The sequence below is a fragment of the Antedon mediterranea genome, chromosome 11 (genome assembly GCF_964355755.1).
Source record: "Antedon mediterranea chromosome 11, ecAntMedi1.1, whole genome shotgun sequence".
NCBI lineage: Eukaryota > Metazoa > Echinodermata > Crinoidea > Comatulida > Antedonidae > Antedon > Antedon mediterranea.
Genome location: NC_092680.1, coordinates 19711082 through 19730221, shown reverse-complemented (window position 1 = coordinate 19730221; position 19140 = coordinate 19711082). Strand labels below are relative to the sequence as shown.

Here is a 19140-nt window from a genome sequence, read left to right as displayed (position 1 = left end):
GTTTAATTTTCAATAGGCCTAATATTCTGCTATATTTGTTTACCATTTATTTTATTGTATCATAATAAATCGCATAATTCATCAAGTTTTATGTTACTTAAGTATTTGTTCATTTCAACTTTATTTTAGTGAAAAATAATGATTGACCTTTGTGTAACACTTATAGAGACTATAGAGGTCATAGGTCATTATTGTATAATGAATAAAATGTATTCAATTAATATCTTCTATTTCTATATCTTCTATTTATAATAGCACTAAGCCAAAATCTATCTCCTCCTAAACCGCATCCAATTCTAGCACCGTGCTGAGGCACCTTTTCATTCCCCTTTAGTCTTAATTAGAACGGTAAATTTGTACAAAAACTATGTTTTTTTAGAACAATCCCTGCTGTTTCTCGGCTAGCAAAATCAATCAAGCATGCAGTTAAAGAGCGCCATCATCGTTGAACATGCATAATTTACCATGGTGCCCGTCCATTGGACCTGCTTTCTAGTACTAAATAATTTATTATAACATGAAAATAGATTAAATTGAAATATAATTTATTTATTACATTTGATACAATGCATAAGTAGACTAGAAGCTGTATATTGTTGTAAACGATTACAAACATCAGACCAGTGCTGTAACAGTGATTTCAACAGGTATCATGTTCTTTTACTATTTGAGAAGTAAACTATTAGAACCAGCAAAGTATTAATCATTCAAATCAGAAGAAAGGAAATTTGAACCGAATAACTTTCTATACAAAAAGGATAAACTTATATTTTCTAGTATCATCTAAGTATGAATAGTTCTGATACCAATTCATCATTTATAGAACTTGATAAATCTATTATTGTCATTGGCGCTGTTTTAAGGAGTATTGGTATCTTGTCAAACTTGTTAGTCATTTTTGTGTTTGTTTACAACAGAAGTTTTAAGAAGTCTTTTTCAATCAAGTTGTTACTTCATCAGTCTTTCATTGATCTGGTAGGTTCTATAGTGTTCATTGTTTTTGCTGCTTTTAATCCTAATTATGGTTCAGAAACGTCCTTTATAGTAGAAATTATATGCTGGTATATTATCATTACATCTTCATACAATCTGGTTGTGATAACAATTGAGCGATACATTGCTGTTGTGCATCCCTACATCTATCACCAGAACAAATCAAGAAGAAATATCTTGTACTATGCATGCTTTATAATTCCATACCTACCAGGATTGATCCATATTGTTGTCTATATTAAGACTGAAAGCATTATTAACTGTCATAAAAACGACATAATTTCTATACTGATCGCTTCATTTATTGGCTGGTTCCTACCTATCACAGCTATGACATACTGTTACGGACGTATTCTATGGACAATATTTAGAAGGTCTGTAGCTGGTACTTCATCATTACAACAGCAGCAGAGAAACAAAGCTGGTCGAAATACAAATCTTTTATCAACTCTATTGATGGTTACCACTGTGTTTTATGTAACAATAACACCAGGCTACTTAAATTGTGTTGTTCAACACTTGTGTTCCTGTATTGATCCTATTATTCTTAACATTTTTAATATATTGCTTTGTTTGAATTTAACAATCAATCCATTTATTTACGCCATGGTTTTCAGTGAATTTCAGCAAGGATTTTTGAAGATCATTCACTGTATTGCAAATTAATTTGAAGAAGAGGAACCAACCAGTGATAACAACCAAAAACAATAACATTAAAGATGTCATGTTTCACATAAACAACTATTGAGATTGAAAAACACTAATTGTTGATACTTAGGTGTATAATAACTATGATCTTACTAGTTTTACATAACATGTAACGTAACATATTGTCACTTTTAAAGTTATGTTTTTCCCATTTATTATACTCTGACAATTTACTACTATATTTGTTTGATACAAATGTCCAATTTTCAATGTAGGCCTAATATTCTGCTATATTTGTTTATCCTTTATTTTATTGTATCATAATAAATCGCATAATTCATCAAGTTTTATGTTACATCAATTATTTGTTCGTTTCAACTTTCAGTGAAAAATAATTATTGAACTTTGCGTAAAATTGATAAAGACTATAGAGGTCACAGGTCATTAAATGTTAACAATATGTTAAAGTCGTTTGAATGTTGATATTAATCACTTTATGAAATAGGTCTATGTGCATTTTAATCAAAATAAAACAATCTATAAATCCCCCAGTAACAGAGTTTGATTATTTTAAATGAGATCTTCTTTAATTTAATGCTCGTTGAATGAAATATGGTACATTACAGCTGAAATATATATGGTACATTGCAACTGAAATCAATCACAAATTTCTCAAAACCAAAATAAATTTAAACCTCAAGCCAGCAGCTAACTCAAACCTGACATGTCCTGAATGCATCAAGAGCAATAGGAACAAACTAAATTGAAAAACGACCTAAAAATAAGTACTACTCTATTCATAAATGCTATAATTCATACTCGTATGCAGGCTACCTAGTGGTAATGATCTATTTTTGTAACCATGGAAACATCATAAAGTTGTATAATTTGCACACCATATAGATATTATGTATTAAAATAACCTTTGTAACATTAAATAATTACAATGTATTCAATTAATATACTAAATTATTTATTATTTAATGAAAATAGATTAAATTGAAATATAATTTATTTATTACATTTGATACAAGGCACAAATAGACAAGAAGCTGTATATTTTTGTCAAACAATTACAACCAACAGACCAGTGCTGTAACAGTGATTTCAACAAGCATCATGTTCTTTTACTATTTGAGAAGTGAACTATTAGAACCAGCAAAGTATTAATCAATCAAATCAGAAGAAAGGAAATTTGAACCGAATACTTTTCAATACAAAAAAGATAAACTTAAATTTTCTAGTATCATCTAAGTATGAATCGTTCTGATACCAACTTATTTATAGGACTTGATAAATCTATTATTTTCACCGGCGCTGTTGTAAGTAGTATTGGTATCGCAGCAAACTTGTTAGTCATTTTTGTGTTTGTTTACAACAGAAGTTTTAAGAAGTCTTTTTCAATCAAGTTGTTACTTCATCAGTCTTTCATTGATCTGGTAGGTTCTATAACATTCATTGTTTATGTTGCCTGTAATCCTAATTATGGTTCTAAAACATTCTATATATTAAAACTTACATTCTGGTATATATCAGTTACATCTTCATACAATCTGGTTGTGATAACAATTGAGCGATACATCGCTGTTGTGCATCCCTACATCTATCACCAAAACAAATCAAGAAGAAATATCTTGTACTACGCATGCTTTATAATTCAATACCTACCAGGATTGATCGCGGTTGTTATCAATGTTATTAAGACTGAAAATATTCCTAAGAACTGTCGGGAAAAGGACACATTTTCTCTACTGATTGGATCATTTCTTGGCTGGTTCCTACCCATCACAACTATGACATACTGTTATGGACGTATATTATGGATGATATTTAGAAGATCTGTCGCTGGTACTTTATTTCTTTATATCAAACCAACAGTGTAAAACACCAATAACAGGTTGAAAATAAAAGCTAAACTATAAAATATGAACCAATATAAATATATACAAATGAAAAAGAAAATTTAAATAATTTCATTAATAATACATTTAAATTGAGAAAAATTACAGTTAAAAATATCTAAAGAATTATTTTTTAAAATACAAGAATTGTACAATGACGAGAGTCTACAGAAAATACCATTTTTACAAACATTGACACGAGAAAATTTAACATGAAGAAAGGGTTTACTACGAAGATTACGAACAGGAACATTAAAATAAAACAACGAAACAAGATCACAATCAAACTTAGAAGTAAGACATTTATACAGGAAGTGCAAGTCCTGTCTTGCTCTCCTAGATGTCGGGGAAACAATAGGAGGCAGGTTGGCTGCTGGGCCGACAAAGCGCAAGAACTTGTTATGGGTCCGATCAATTCTGGAGGCTTGAGAAGCAGAGAGTGAATTGTAAATAATTGAACAGAAATTAAAAGATGGTTGGACGAGGGAAAGATAAAGCGCACGTTTGGTGTATGGAGAAAAATGTTTGCAATTGCGCCACATCAGCCCAAGCAGCCTATTGGCCTTTCTGACAACATGATCAACGTGTGAAATAAATGTCAGTTTACGGTCGATGAAAATGCCGAGGTCCCGGTAAGAGTTTACACTTTCAAGGACTTCTTCTTGAACTGAGTAAGCGAAAATAATAGGTTTTTTCTTAAGAGAGCAAGACAGGACTTTGCATTTCTCGGACTTCAGGGACATTTTCCAGTCGGAAACCCACGTACCGAGTCTTTCCAGATCTGCCTGAAGTGCAACGGAGTCCTCAGTAGTGGTAATAATTTTGTAAATCTTGAGGTCGTCAGCGAACATAAGACAGTTGGAATTTTGAAAGAGATTTGGTATTTCATTAACAAATATATTGAACAGCAGGGGGGCAAGAATGGAACCTTGAGGCACGCCTGAGATGACTGGGAGAGAATTGGAAGTGGCACCATCAATTACAACTCTCTGCATCCTACCGCCAAGATAACTTTTAAACCATGAAAATAAAGTACCATTGATGCCAAACTGATGAAGTTTTAATAATAATAGGTTGTGGGACAATTTATCAAAAGCTTTACTAAAGTCGGTGTAGATTATGTCACATTGCTTTTTAGTTTCGATGGCTTCATACACGGTAGACAGAAGAGTAGCAAGGTTTGTTTCACAAGATCTACCGGGCATGAAGCCATGTTGATCTTGGGAAATAATGGGCGAAACATGACATAAAAGTTGAGTGTTGATAACCCTTTCAAGAATTTTGGAGATAGTGGGAAGGAGGGAGATGGGTCTATAATTTTGGACTTTAGCTTTTGAACCATTTTTATGTATGGGGACAACGTTTGCAGTCTTCCACTGGTCAGGGAAAGTGCCAGATGAAATTGAATGTTTAAAAATATTGGTAATGGGTAAAGATAAGGTAGAAGAGCAAAGTTTAAGAGTATGATTACTGATAGGATCATTGCCAACTGCCTTATCCACACTGACTGACCTTAGGAGGTATTCGACATTATCTTGATAAATACTGATGTTATTGAGGACATCGACGTTGAGTTCAGGCAGATCTAAATGCTCGGCAATAGGGGTATCCCTGGAGTCCGAGAAAGCTGAAACAAAAAAGTTGTTAAAAAGTGTGGCTTTTGCTTGCGGGCTGTCAGCAACCTTAACCCCATCAGAGATACTAATGGCATTAGATGTAGTTTTTCGTTTACACTTGATCCAAGTCCAAAATCGCTTAGGACTTGCAACAAGGTCAGAGGAGATGCATTTCAGGTAAGCCTTATATTTACAATTTGATAATTTTTTGAAATTAGTTCTGGCAACACAGAAGTTTTGACGTGAAATGATGGATGGAAATTGTTTCCATATACGATGGTAATGTTCTTTAGATTTTAAGGCTTTCACAAGCTCGGCATCAAACCATTTAGGACTTTTTTTGCGAATTTTAATGGTGGGGACAAGGTCCCTGACAGCCGCATCAACAAGATCGTAAAACATTCCAACACGTTCATTGATTGATATGTATAGTAATCATACCATTACTTCATCATCACAACCACAGCAGAAAAACAATGCTAGTCGAAAAACAAATCTGTTATCAACTCTACTGCTGGTTACATGTGTGTTTTATATAACAATGACACCAGGCTACATAAGTTGTGTTGTTAATCATTTCTGTTTATGTATTGATCCCATCATTCATGAAACATTTGATCTATTACTTGCTTTGAATTTAACAATAAATCCATTTATTTATGCCATGGCTTTCACTGAATTTCAGCAAGGATTTTTTAAGATCATTCACTGTATTGCAAATTAATTTGAAGAAGAGGAATCAACCAGTGATAACAACCAAAAACAATAACATTAAATATGTCATGTTTCACATAAACAACTATTGAGATTGAAAAACACTAATTGTTGATACTTAGGTGTATAATAACTATGATCTTACTAGTTTTACATAAGATGTAACGTAACATATTGTCACTTTTAAAGTTATGTTTTTACCATTTATTATACTCTGACAATTTACTAACATATTTGGGCAGGTTTGTTTGATACAAATGTCCAATTTTCAATGTAGGCCTAATATTCTGCTATATTTGTTTATCATTTATTTTATTGTATCATAATAAATCGCATAATTCATCAAGTTTTATGTTACATCAATTATTTGTTCGTTTCAACTTTCAGTGAAAAATAATTATTGAACTTTGCGTAAAATTGATAAAGACTATAGAGGTCACAGGTCATTAAATGTTAACAATATGTTAAAGTCGTTTGAATGTTGATATTAATCACTTTATGAAATAGGTCTATGTGCATTTTAATCAAAATAAAACAATCTATAAATCCCCCAGTAACAGAGTTTGATTATTTTAAATGAGATCAAGATTTTTGACAAAAAAAATAATCTTCTTTAATTTAATACTCGTTGAATGAAATATGGTACATTACAGCTGAAATATATATGGTACATTGCAACTGAAATCAATCACAAATTTCTCAAAACCAAAATAAATTTAAACCTCAAGCCAGCAGCTAACTCAAACCTGACATGTCCTGAATGCATCAAGAGCAATAGGAACAAACTAAATTGAAAAACGACCTAAAAATAAGTACTACCCTATTCATAAATGCTATAATTCATACTCATGTGCAGGCTACCTAGTGGTAATGATCTATTTTCGTAACCATGGAAACATCATAAAGTTGTATAATTTGCACACCATATAGATAGTGTATTAAAATAACCTTTGTAACATTAAATAATTAAAATGTATTCAATTAATATACTAAATTATTTAGTATTTAATGAAAATAGATTAAATTGAAATATAATTTATTTATTACATTTGATACAAGGCACAAATAGACAAGAAACTGTATATTGTTGTCAAACAATTACAAACAACAGACCAGTGCTGTAACAATGATTTCAACAAGCATCATGTTCTTTTACTATTTGAGAAGTGAACTATTAGAACCAGCAAAGTATTAATCATTCACATCAGAAGAAAGGAAATTTGAACCGAATACTTTTCAATACAAAAAAGATAAACTTAAATTTTCTAGTATCATCTAAGTATGAATCGTTCTGATACCAACTCATCAGTAGGATTTGATATATCTATTATTGTCACTGGCGCTGTTGTAAGTAGTATTGGTATCGTTGCTAACTTGTTAGTCATTTTTGTGTTTCTTTACAACGGAAGTTTTAAGAAGTCTTTTTCAATCAAGTTGTTACTTCATCAGTCTTTCATTGATCTGGTAGGTTCTATTGCATTCATTGTTTTTGTTGCCTGTAATCCTAATTATGGTTCTAAAACATTCTATATATTAAAACTTACATTCTGGTATATAACAGTTACATCTTCATGCAATCTGGTTGTGATAACAATTGAGCGATATATCGCTGTTGTGCATCCCTACATCTATCACCAAAACAAATCAAGAAGAAAAATCTTGTACTACACATGCTTTATAATTCCATACCTACCAGGATTGATTGCTGTTATTATCGATATTATTATGATGGAAAAAGTTCCTAAAAACTGTCGTGAAGTTAACACATTTTCTTTACTGGTTGGATCCTTTATTGGCTGGTTCCTACCTACGACAACTATGACATACTGTTACGGACGTATTCTATGGACAATATTTAGTAAACCAGAAATTGGTGCTTCATCACAACCACAGCAGAAAAACAATTCTAGTCGAAATACAAATCTGTTATCAACTCTATTGCTGGTTACATGTGTGTTTTATATAACAATGACACCAGGCTACATAAGTTGTGTTGTTAATCATTTTTGTTCCTGTATTGATCCCATCATTCATGAAACATTTGATCTATTACTTGCTTTGAATTTAACAATAAATCCATTTATTTACGCCATGGCTTTCACTGAATTTCAGCAGGGATTTTTGAAGATCATTCACTGTATTGCAAATTAATTTGAAGGAAAGAAACTAACCGGTGATAACAACCAAAAACAATAATCTGAAGCATAAAGATGTCTCACATAACCATGGAGTAAGGAATATTCTTTACTCCATGACATAACATAAGCAAATATTGAAATTGAAAAACACTAATTGTTGATACTTAGGTGTATAATAACTATGATCTTACTAGTTTTACATAAGATGTAACGTAACATATTGTCACTTTTAAATTTATGTTTTTACCATTTATTATACTTTGACAATTTACTATTATATTTGGGCAGGTTAGTTTGAAATATACAAATGTTTAATTTTCAATAGGCCTAATATTCTGCTATATTTGTTTACCATTTATTTTATTGTATCATAATAAATCGCATAATTCATCAAGTTTTATGTTACTTAAGTATTTGTTCATTTCAACTTTATTTTAGTGAAAAATAATTATTGACCTTTGTGTAACACTTATAGAGACTATAGAGGTCATAGGTCATTATTGTATAATGAATAAAATGTATTCAATTAATATCTTCTATTTCTATATCTTCTATTTATAATAACACTAAGCCAAAATCTATCTCCTCCTATACCGCATCCAATTCTAGCGCCGTGCTGAGGCACCTTTTCATTCCTTAGTCTTAATTAGAACGGTAAATTTGTACAAAAACTATGTTTTTTTAGAACAATCGCTGCTGTTTCTCGGCTAGCAAAATCAATCAAGCATGCAGTTAAAGAGCGCCATCATCGTTGAACATGCATAATTTACCATGGTGCCCGTCCATTGGACCTGCTATCTAGTACTAAATAATTTATTATAACATGAAAATAGATTAAATTGAAATATAATTTATTTATTACATTTGATACAATGCATAAGTAGACTAGAAGCTGTATATTGTTGTAAACGATTACAAACATCAGACCAGTGCTGTAACAGTGACTTCAACAGGCATCATGTTCTTTTACCATTTGAGAAGTGAACTATTAGAACCAGCAAAGTATTAATCATTCAAATCAGAAGAAAGGAAATTTGAACCGAATAACTTTCTATACAAAAAGGATAAACTTATATTTTCTAGTATCATCTAAGTATGAATAGTTCTGATACACTTGAAAAATCTATTTTTGTCACCGGCGCTGTTGTAAGTAGCATTGGTATCGCAGCAAACTTGTTAGTCATTTTTGTGTTTATTTACAACAGAAGTTTTAAGAAGTCTTTTTCAATCAAGTTGTTACTTCATCAGTCTGTCATTGATCTGCTAGGTTCTATAGTGTTCATTGTTTTTGTTGCCTGTAATACCAATTATGGTTCTAAAACATTATATACATTAAAACTTACATTCTGGTATATAACAGTTACATCTTCATACAATCTGGTTGTGATAACAATTGAGCGATACATCGCTGTTGTGCATCCCTACATCTATCACCAGAACAAATCAAGAAGAAATATCTTGTACTACGCATGCTTTATAATTCAATACCTACCAGGATTAATCTTTGTTGTTATCAATATTATCAAAACTGAAAACTGTCGGGAAAAGGACACATTTTATCTGCTGATTGGATCATTTATTAAGTGGTTCTTACCTACTACATCTATGACTTTTTGTTACGGACGTATTTTATGGACAATATTTAGAAGATCTGTCGCTGGTACTTCATTATCACAACCACAGCAGAAAAACAATGCTAGTCGAAAAACAAATCTGTTATCAACTCTATTGCTGGTTACATGTGTGTTTTATATAACAATGACACCAGGCTATATAATTTGTGTTATTGATCATTTTTGTTCCTGTATTGATCTTATTTTTTATGACATATGGTTATTTTTACTTGCTTTGAATTTAACAATAAATCCATTTATTTATGCCATGACTTTCAGTGAATTTCAGCAAGGACTTTTGAAGATCATCAATGAAATGATGTAGGTGTATTTTAACGGAAAGATGAAAAATCTAAATCACACACCATGCAGCCAGTGAAAAATCTATACCTATAATGCTACAAAATCATCACCTGATTCCTGCATGGTATCATGTCTAGTGACAATAAACATTCCCACAGTGTTGTGTCTGTATTACAGTACAAAAACCTTTCTCCCAAAATGTGTTACTCTTTACAATATACTGTATACTGCTTCTTTTCTACAAACAAGCTGTTAGGCTGAATGGTTAGTGTTCCTTGATTGGTTAATTAAGAATCATATGTCATTCAGTTTAAGTACTACAGAACGGAAATACTGCAATAGTGATAAAGAACAGTACTAATGGACGTCCAGCTTTTTTGTAAACATTTTCAGAATTATCAGACGCTGTGGACTGAAAATTAAGCTTTAGTTTGGGATGTAAAACTGTAAATACTCTGCACCTAAATTTGAAATGGTTTAGGCCTCGAAAAATGTGTTATTCTTTAATACCACGATTATATTGCAAATTGAAATGTCTCCAAATTATACAATGTGTTAACGTTTTTTACAGGTAACATGGCACTTGTTTATAGTGTGTTTATTTTTATTTTATTCATTTGGCATGCAGGCTCGGGAGTCACAAAAGCAGGAAACACACTGTCACCAGAAGAACATGTGGCTCCCTAGTTTGTTTGCCTCTAGGCACATAATACGTTTCATACTCGTATTATTTGTGTACTAACCTGCAAAATACTAGCTTTAAAATGGCTAATAGCTGCCCACTGACGTGATAGTATTGGGAACCAGGTTAACAGTTGGGTGGATTGCTGACTGGCAGCATCTAGCTGTAAACTATTCATGATATGACATGCTAATAAATATAGCTGGGTTCCTCTCAAGTGCTGCCTGTTCTCTATTGCACTCCAAATCTGGAAAAAAAATATTTACACCGAGTTAACAACCATACCATACGTATCAAATAATGTACTGCTAGTTCATTAATATTCAGATAAATTGTCACTATTTAAAAATTACAACTATTTTGCGAACTTTCATTTGCATGATTTAATTTCCTTGTTAACAAACAAAAATTGTTTCCTCATCAACAAAAATTGTTTCCTCTTGCCTAAATTCGCAAATATATTTCGCCTCTGTTCTGGACGTCAAAACAAGGAACTTGGAATAGCGTGCAATACCGGATTGTAAATTTAGGGATGTAACTAAATTACAGTTTTTACAGTGCGTGAGGAACGTATGTAAGGTTCTTAGTGAACATCCAACAAACCAAATTATACAATGATGTACCAAGGAATGCCACACACGAGGTTGCGGTATATTTTTGCAGTTATTACAATACAATGTATAAAATACAGTTATTACTTTACACCCTAGCTAAGCCTGACTATTGACTGTAAATAGGTGTACGTCTATCATTCTACCTATGCCGAAGTTTACTATTCTAAAATATAATATTGTTGATAATTTTTCAATCAAGAAAGTCAGGAAAAATGAGCTTTTACAGTTACATGTCAAAATATCATTATTCTGTTTGTAAGTTGAAACATACCTTTTCTGGCATATCAAGAAGAAGTTTAATCTGTGATGCAACGGAATAAAAGGAACTCTTAGACATCCTACAAAAAAAAAAGATACAAACAAGAAAGCTTTATTGTCAAATTATAGTTATAAAATTTAAACTTAATAAAAGTTAAAATATTATGCTGCACTATTAGTTTAATAAAATGATATATGCGCCTGTAAATATATATAAAGATATAACCTGCATTTGTTTAATTCTACAGGGATATTTCTTGTTTAATGACATTTATAAATTTTCTATGTGCCATGTGTTTTGTCAAGTAATATTAGTCTTATCTTCTTATTTTATCAAACTAATAAAGATTTTACTCAAAATTCAGCTTAAATATTTTCTTTTATTTGTATTGAATATAATTTTATAACAATATGTTTATATGTTCCTTTTACAAAATCAACTATAAATATTTTCTTTGTCTCAATAGGACCTAAACTATGGAATGATCTCCCTGTAAAAATAAATAATGTTTCTGTATCTTTAGGTACTTAAAAAAAATCTGTAAAAAGTTGATTACTACAATTTAAACACTCAACAAGCACGATGTGCAAAACTCGGGGTACAGCAAAAGAAGCTGTAATGACGTCATAAGACCGGATGTAACATCACATACACATCAATAACCTCGCTACCAAATACGGCTATACGGTACCATCTTTGAGACGTGATATGGCTGCATCTATAGCTTTGAGGACATGTCTCTGTAGTATATTCATGCTAAATCTCAGCTCAATACTACAACGAATAAGGGAGGAGTAGTACTTTATAAATCGCACTTTTAACTCAATAGTGTCCAGATGGAAGAAGAAGAGAAGATGAGAAAGTCCTAGACTCGGGTACCCCAAGTAAAAACTCACTATGTTAAATATTGTATCTTATGGTTTTATTTTTTGTTGTTTAGCATTTTTGTGTGTGGTCAGATGTTTTGCCCTACTCTGATGTAATTTCTACTTCATACCAAGTACATTTGAGAATACTTACTAAAAATTTGAAAGTAATTCTCGGGTGGGACTCGAACCCACAATCTCCAGATCACTAGCCTGGGGTGTGTATTATGTATTGTTGGGGCCGTCGTGAGACAAGATTTAGCTTCTATTGAGGGCCACAGTTATTGTTATCAAAACACATATCTGAATAAATTTGAATAAATTGAACTAGAATCTCACCTGTCCTTAACCTGTGGCCTAATTGAGTTCCCAATCCCCTTAGATAAATGTGTTCTTTGCAGTGTAGCACAATAGTTCTGCATATCTTTTACTGACTTTACAATCTAAAAATTAGCAATACATTTTTCAATGTTAGTCTAAAAATTATACAGTACTTTTCCTGGGGGTGGCCAGTTGTATACAAACCAAACAGGGAGGTGCACCAGCCACTTTGAGACAGGAGTCACTTGTGGTACCTGTACCTGTACCTGTTTTACTGAAAGGTACTATGGACTTGAACTACCAAGACGAACAGAAAAAGGGCCAAGAGAGAAAATATACCCCATAAATGCGGCACCTCTCCATATGACCCCATCCCTGCCCCCACCGGATTATAACACAAAATAACATACTTGATCTGAGCATAGCTTCATATCTGTAATTGTATCAGCAGCTTCAATAAGTTCACGATATCGTTCACCAACCATTTGTCTTAGATCTTCTTTCTTTTTCTCAATGTCAGCCCTATAAAAGCGCAAACAAAATTTAATATTTAAATTGTTACAGGATGTGTGGCGTAAGCGTTGGGCACCAGATGTTAGATTGCAGAATCGGGAGTTCGATTCTAATGCTTGTTTCATTGCTTGTTCATAAAATGTCCAGGGTAATAAAGTGAAGCATTCAGAAGCTGTGACATGATGTATTATATTTAAACTCCTCATCAAATACTATAAAAGTAATTCACATTTTTTATACTTTACCTAGTGTTCCGTTCCACCTGCCGAATCTCTTCAACTGTGTACTGCTCAAAAAGTGTACTTGTATCTATCTTCTCCATCCTTTGGCTTAGTTATCACAAATGCTAATAAAAATGTCAATCACAAACAATAACCAATATTGTTTGACTTTATTATTAGAACATTATCTATAATTAAAATACTCTCTAGGTTAAAAAAACTCAAACTTTGAAAACAGTAGGTTAGGCTATATCAGCTCAGCCCCGGTCAAAGAGGGCCTAGCCTAGGCTAGCTAGCTAGCCTAGGCCTAGCCCTAGTACTTAGTTTAGGGCTAACCATAGCTAACTTAGTAGTAGTAGGCCTAGCCTATTACCCGGCCTAACTACTATCAACTGGTTAGCTATCTAGGCCTACTTACTACTAGGCCTAGTAGTAGGGCCTAGGCCTATACATTTTATTTTTTTAAATTATAAATATAACAATTTATTCAAGTTTTTTAAAGATACAATCTCTGTTTACACGTACGCACAAGACAAGAGGGCTCATCGTCTGACTGATATCTAGGCCCTCTAGAGCTGAGCAGTCATTCTTGGTAGTTGCAGTATGCACATTAAAATGTCTGTCACTGTTACTACTCAACCAAAGATGTGTGGATCACTCCAAAATATTTGCATCGGAAGAATAATACCGGATGTACGTCATACCTTGCATCTCAGGCCCCTCCAAACGGCGGGTACAACTTTGGGTTTATTATGGATTTTTAACGAAGAAGCATGTTGTGTAGAATTGTTGCAGAAAAGTTCAGTACAGTATAACCATTGGTTTTCCCCCTAAACTTGTTTGTAATATCTGTATCACCAGAAAAATAAGGTAAAAATATGATTAAATATAAATTAGGTGATAAAGTGCATACATATTTAGAGATAATCTAGGCTAGGGCCGGGTTACCTAGCCGCCTACTAGAGGGCTAGCCTAGCTAGGCCTACCTAGTCCTAGCCTAGCCAGCCTATAGGCCGCCTAGGCTAGTCTTAGCTAGTGCTAGCTAGACCTGGCTAGCCTAGCCTACCTACTAGGCATACCCTAGATAGTCTACTCGGAGTATGGTCGAAGCGGCCGCCGACCAAAGCGGCCGCCAGTTTAATATCGTCATTTGTATGGAACGCCATGTGCGCTTTAATCTTTGATTGTCGTTGTCAACGCCATGGCCTATGGCGAGTTGAGTTACAGCTAAATAAATATAAGCCAACTCATGTACTATCAAATCTTTATATTTCTATAATAATTAAGTTTGCCTGCCGATAAATAAATGTATATTTTATTTGTATTTACTATTAACTAATACATATATCGAAATATATTTTGCCGAACCTTTATATCTCGTTTACATACTATTGAATCCTTATACAGTATTGCAATTTACGTATACGGTATTGCCGAATCTTTATATCTCGTTTATATACTATTGAATCCTTATACAGTATTGCAATAATAATAATTTACGTACGGTATTGCCGAATCTTTATATCTCATTTACATACTATCGAATTTTATACAGTATTGCAATAATAATTTACGTACGGTATTGCCGAATATTTATATCTCATTCACATTTAACTATCGAATTTTATACAGTATTGCAATAATAATTTACGTACGGTATTGCCGAATATTTATATCTCATTTACATTTAACTATCGAATTTTATACAGTATTGCATTAATAATTTACCTACAGTACGGTATTGCCGAATCTTGATATCTCATTTACAGACTTAATCGAATCTTTATACAGTATTGCATTAAATAATAATTTACGTACGGTATTGCCGAATATTTATATCTTGTTTACATACTATCGAATCTTTATACAGTATTGCAATAATAATTTACGTACGGTATTGCCGAATATTTATATCTCATTTACATACTGTACTATCGAATCTTGGTTTTTATTATTAGTAATAGGGTGTGTTATACATTTAAGTGTTATTCAATTGTAATACATTGTTTGTGTTTTCAATAAAGCAACATGGGACGCGCACCTAATGTGCAGCAGCACTATTGCTGGCCGTCAGTCGAGTTATTAGCAGAAATTCGCGTAATTAATTACCGTATCAAACAGACACTTTCATCTTATTTAAGTATTTAAAACTCATTTTCAATTGATCAATATTTAAATATCTGAAGTAATAAAATAGTGTAGGATATTAAATAAATTGCTGTCATCATGTTATTGTAATTAAATTATGATTGCGAACACTACAATAGTTACTTTATTAATTAATTAATATACAATAACAAATATTTTTAATTATTAATATATTTATATATTTTGATATACTTTATTGATTGGTTTATTTATATATAATTCTTAATAATTGGCTTATTATTATAAACACCACAATGTATTTTATAGACTTTATTAAACATATGTATATCATTTAGAACAGTTAAAATAAGTAATCATCGATTCGCCATTTCGTTTAAAAGAACGTACGCGTATCACATTCAATCTGTAAAAAAAAAGAGAATAAATTACATAATAATGTAGATTGTTATTTACGTCCGAGGTAAAGAAAACCTGTCGAAACAATGACGATCAAAGATTACAAAACAACGACAATCAAAGCGCACACGGCGTTCCATACAGATTACCGTTATTGAACTAGCGGCCGCTTTAGTTGGCGGCCGCTTCGACCGTAATCCGTCTACTCTAGGGCCTAGACTCTAGTAATAAATGTTAATCAATTTAAAAACCGACTAGAGAAGTTTTGGAAACACCACCCACTAAAAGTTTTCCCCATATGATTGATATGATAGAACATGTAATACTAATAAATAGAATATACCGGAGGGACACACAAGCATTGCTTTAGATGTCCAAGATCAAGGTAAACTCGGCTTGGCCCTACCTAGGCCTAGTTCGTTGGGGTGGTGAGGCCTATAGCCTCAGCGAGCCTACCAGGCCCCTACCCTAGTAAGAGTAGCAGTAGGCAGGCCTAAAAATATGTAAACTAAAGGTAACAACTAGCCTAGCCTACATTACATAGGAATATTTAATTCTATGAACATAATTAGCTGCAAATGTTCATAGAGTAGAATAGCCTTCAATAATGGAATGAATTTCCAATGAAATAACTTTAACACAATTTTCTATCTGATTATTTTAACATTCACTTTTTTTTAAAATAAAAAGCAGTGAAGGAAAACTAAAAGATGACTCGATTTGCAAGAGGTGGAACAGCCAACAAAAAGAAACCAGAAGAAGCTGCATCCTGGAAAGATCTTAAAAAAGGAGTAAAGGTGGTCGCGACAAACCAGCGTAGGACAAGAGACCATGGACAACTAAATCAATTAAAATCAAGAGATTACAAGTCAAAAGTGAGGTCATTCCAGCAAGGTCATGGTCAGATGCGATCATTCAAGCAGAAAATGGCCATTCCAGAAGGATTTGAAAAAATAAGTGGAAGCTTTGATAAGAAGGAACCAACACTTATAGACAGCATAAAAGAATTGGATGACAAATTGAAGGAAGAACAAAGACAATTAAATGAAGCCAGAAAAATTGGAGATGAAGAAGAAAAGAAAGATAGAAGGAGAGAAGTCAGGCGATTAAAAAGGAAAAAAGCCAAAACAAGTAAAATGGTAAGAAGCTGGAGGGTAAAATAAATCTTGAAGGAAATTAGTGACATTTTCAAAGTTTAAAAACTTGCCAATGTTTTTCATTATTATTTACTATTTTTTAATCATCAGGTTTGTTTTCATTGTCGTGAAACTGGGCATGGAGTTGCAGACTGCCCTCAAGTTAATGACGAACACGATGATGAGAATATAGGAGTGTGCTTTCGATGTGGTTCGACAGAGCATGACATTGGCAGATGCAAAGCTAAAGTTAATCCACTAAAAGGTACACACAGTGAGTCTTATTACCATGTTAGTTGATTTATTGTATGGATTGATACATTTTTATTTTTTTTAATGTCATTTTAAGTGTACACCACTGTACTGTGCAGATAATCGAAATGTGCAGTTTGTAACCCATTACTCACTATAGACCAATTTACACAGACACGCGGTAATGGTAATAGAAATATAGCATCTATGTTATTCTTTCTGACCACTTACACACAATGCGGAGAGGACAAGCGGTTACCATTCACTAGAAATTAGATTCTATGTGGGACAAGCTACGCAGTTTTTCCGCTCACTTTTACCGCTCGTCTGTGTAAATTGGCCTAAAAGGAGCCATAAGTATCCACTGTAACAAACAAACTTTTTTCCAAGTCTTTTTCTTTTGGTTTAGTTGATCTGTTTTCTTTAAAAACAATGTTTATAACAAACTGCTTTCATTACAGGTGAATTCCCTTTTGCCAAATGTTTTATATGCGAGGAGATGGGTCATTTGTCAAGGTCATGCCCTGACAATCCTAAAGGGCTGTACCCCATGGGTGGCGGATGTAAGACTTGTGGGTCAGTGGAACATAGATGGTGGAACTGCAATAAAATGAAAGAAGAAACAGGTAAAGTCTCCTCAGTATAGGTCTTGGCGCAAAGTAAAGTCTTGACCGTGACCTTTGACCTGTCATACTGGTGTCATGTTGGTATGTGAAGTGTTCACGGAAGTACCAGTCTTTAGTTATTTTATAGCATGGAGCCTCCTATGAGGATTACCAAGTTACAGGACAGTAGAACCAACATTTTACGTACGGTACGGGACCAGAAGACGTACGTAAAACATTGGATTCGTAAAATCCAGGTTGACCTTAAATTGTTGACCCCCAAATACGTAGATCCCCTAGCTAAAAAGGCTGCCGTGTTTGCCTCTTCTACTTTTCGTACAAGGTATGTAAAACGAACATTCTACTGTACTATGTTTTACAAAGAAATAATGTTTCTGATTATATTGAATTACCCTTAATCTTATTAGGTTGTGACCGTGAGAAGCCTGGAAGTGTGTCAACCATCAATCCCCTAATGAGTGCTGATGCCGTAGAAGGATTAGAAATAATAAAGCCTAAAAAAAGGAAGAAAACAGGACCAAGAGTTGTTACTTTTTGAGAACTTCATTGAAAACAGCTGTGCTTAAAGACCCCTTCCCTACGTTTTTTAGATCTATTTTAAGATCACAAACTATATTTAATGTAAAAATAATACTATATGGTCCTATTGCGATAACTTTTTTCGTCTTTAAATGGTTAAAAATGTGAAAAATAAGTCGATTCTAATAATTATAGCAGCCCGCTATAAATCCCAAAATGCATTGCACGCGGATTGATATTTCTGCTTTTCTTCTGTAATTAACCCACTTTTCGATCGAGAGGCCAAAACAAATGGAAGACTCCTAACTTTTCAGCGAAAATACCGGGTTTTCCCCAATTTGTATCAACGGAGTCTGGCAAAAATAGAAAGACAATTAATGCATTATTAATTAGTTTCTCACTTTTTATCATAATTTACCATAAAATGTACATTTAAGACAAGGAATGACCTGGTTTAATGTTTTTAAAGTAATATATAATATGTATTATTTTTACAAAACGTCAAAAATTGAAGGGAAGGTGTCTTTAATTATAGCTGATTCTTGGTACTGTGTATAAATGTGTGCAGTATTTTACACAACCTCTGTAATACAGCATCACATGTGACATCTGTATCGTGATAATGACACCATATGTAAGGCTGTATTAAATAATTTAACTATGATGCTGGACACATATTGTCACATGTGAAGATACAGCA

At 32.9% G+C, this 19140-nt stretch overlaps 2 protein-coding genes across 4 annotated transcripts in view; one reads left to right on the top strand and one right to left on the bottom strand.

Annotated features, from left to right (window-relative positions):
- Nucleotides 1-14020, bottom strand: part of LOC140062966 (conserved oligomeric Golgi complex subunit 1-like) — a 38211-nt gene extending 24191 nt beyond the window's left edge. Inside the window, exons 1-6 of one of the 2 annotated variants that reach the window (XM_072109367.1) lie at nt 13928-14020; nt 13427-13527; nt 13079-13190; nt 12687-12790; nt 11494-11560; nt 10670-10855 (exon numbers count right to left, since the gene is read on the bottom strand). In XM_072109367.1, coding sequence (XP_071965468.1) covers nt 10670-10855; nt 11494-11560; nt 12687-12790; nt 13079-13190; nt 13427-13503 — 546 coding nt within the window. In that variant the 5' untranslated portion in view covers nt 13504-13527; nt 13928-14020. Of the gene's footprint in view, nt 1-9604; nt 9665-10669; nt 10856-11493; nt 11561-12686; nt 12791-13078; nt 13191-13426; nt 13528-13927 lie in introns of those variants that run through there. The other variant, XM_072109368.1, reaches the window with a different exon arrangement.
- An 11-nt stretch (nt 14021-14031) lies between these two features.
- On the top strand, nt 14032-19130 carry LOC140062965 (zinc finger CCHC domain-containing protein 9-like). 2 transcript variants are annotated; one of them, XM_072109365.1, is made up of 5 exons: nt 14032-14272; nt 16601-17046; nt 17155-17308; nt 17757-17921; nt 18329-19130. In XM_072109365.1, the coding sequence occupies exons 2-5, from the start codon at nt 16618-16620 to the stop codon at nt 18457-18459; spliced, it is 879 nt and encodes a 292-aa protein (XP_071965466.1). In that variant the 5' UTR covers nt 14032-14272; nt 16601-16617; the 3' UTR covers nt 18460-19130. The 2 variants fall into 2 exon arrangements, with proteins under 2 accessions (XP_071965466.1, XP_071965467.1); XM_072109366.1 differs by having other exon boundaries at nt 16598-17046.
- The last annotated feature ends 10 nt before the right edge of the window (nt 19131-19140 follow it).

What these genes read in the sequence shown, in the direction of transcription:
- LOC140062965 (XM_072109365.1), top strand. Translation starts at nt 16,618, where the DNA reads ATGACTCGATTTGCAAGAGGTGGAACAGCCAACAAAAAGAAACCAGAA. An exon ending in AAGCCAAAACAAGTAAAATG is followed by an intron (nt 17,047 to 17,154) that starts GTAAGAAGCTGG and finishes TTTAATCATCAG; the next exon opens with GTTTGTTTTCATTGTCGTGA. An exon ending in TAAAATGAAAGAAGAAACAG is followed by an intron (nt 17,922 to 18,328) that starts GTAAAGTCTCCT and finishes TAATCTTATTAG; the next exon opens with GTTGTGACCGTGAGAAGCCT.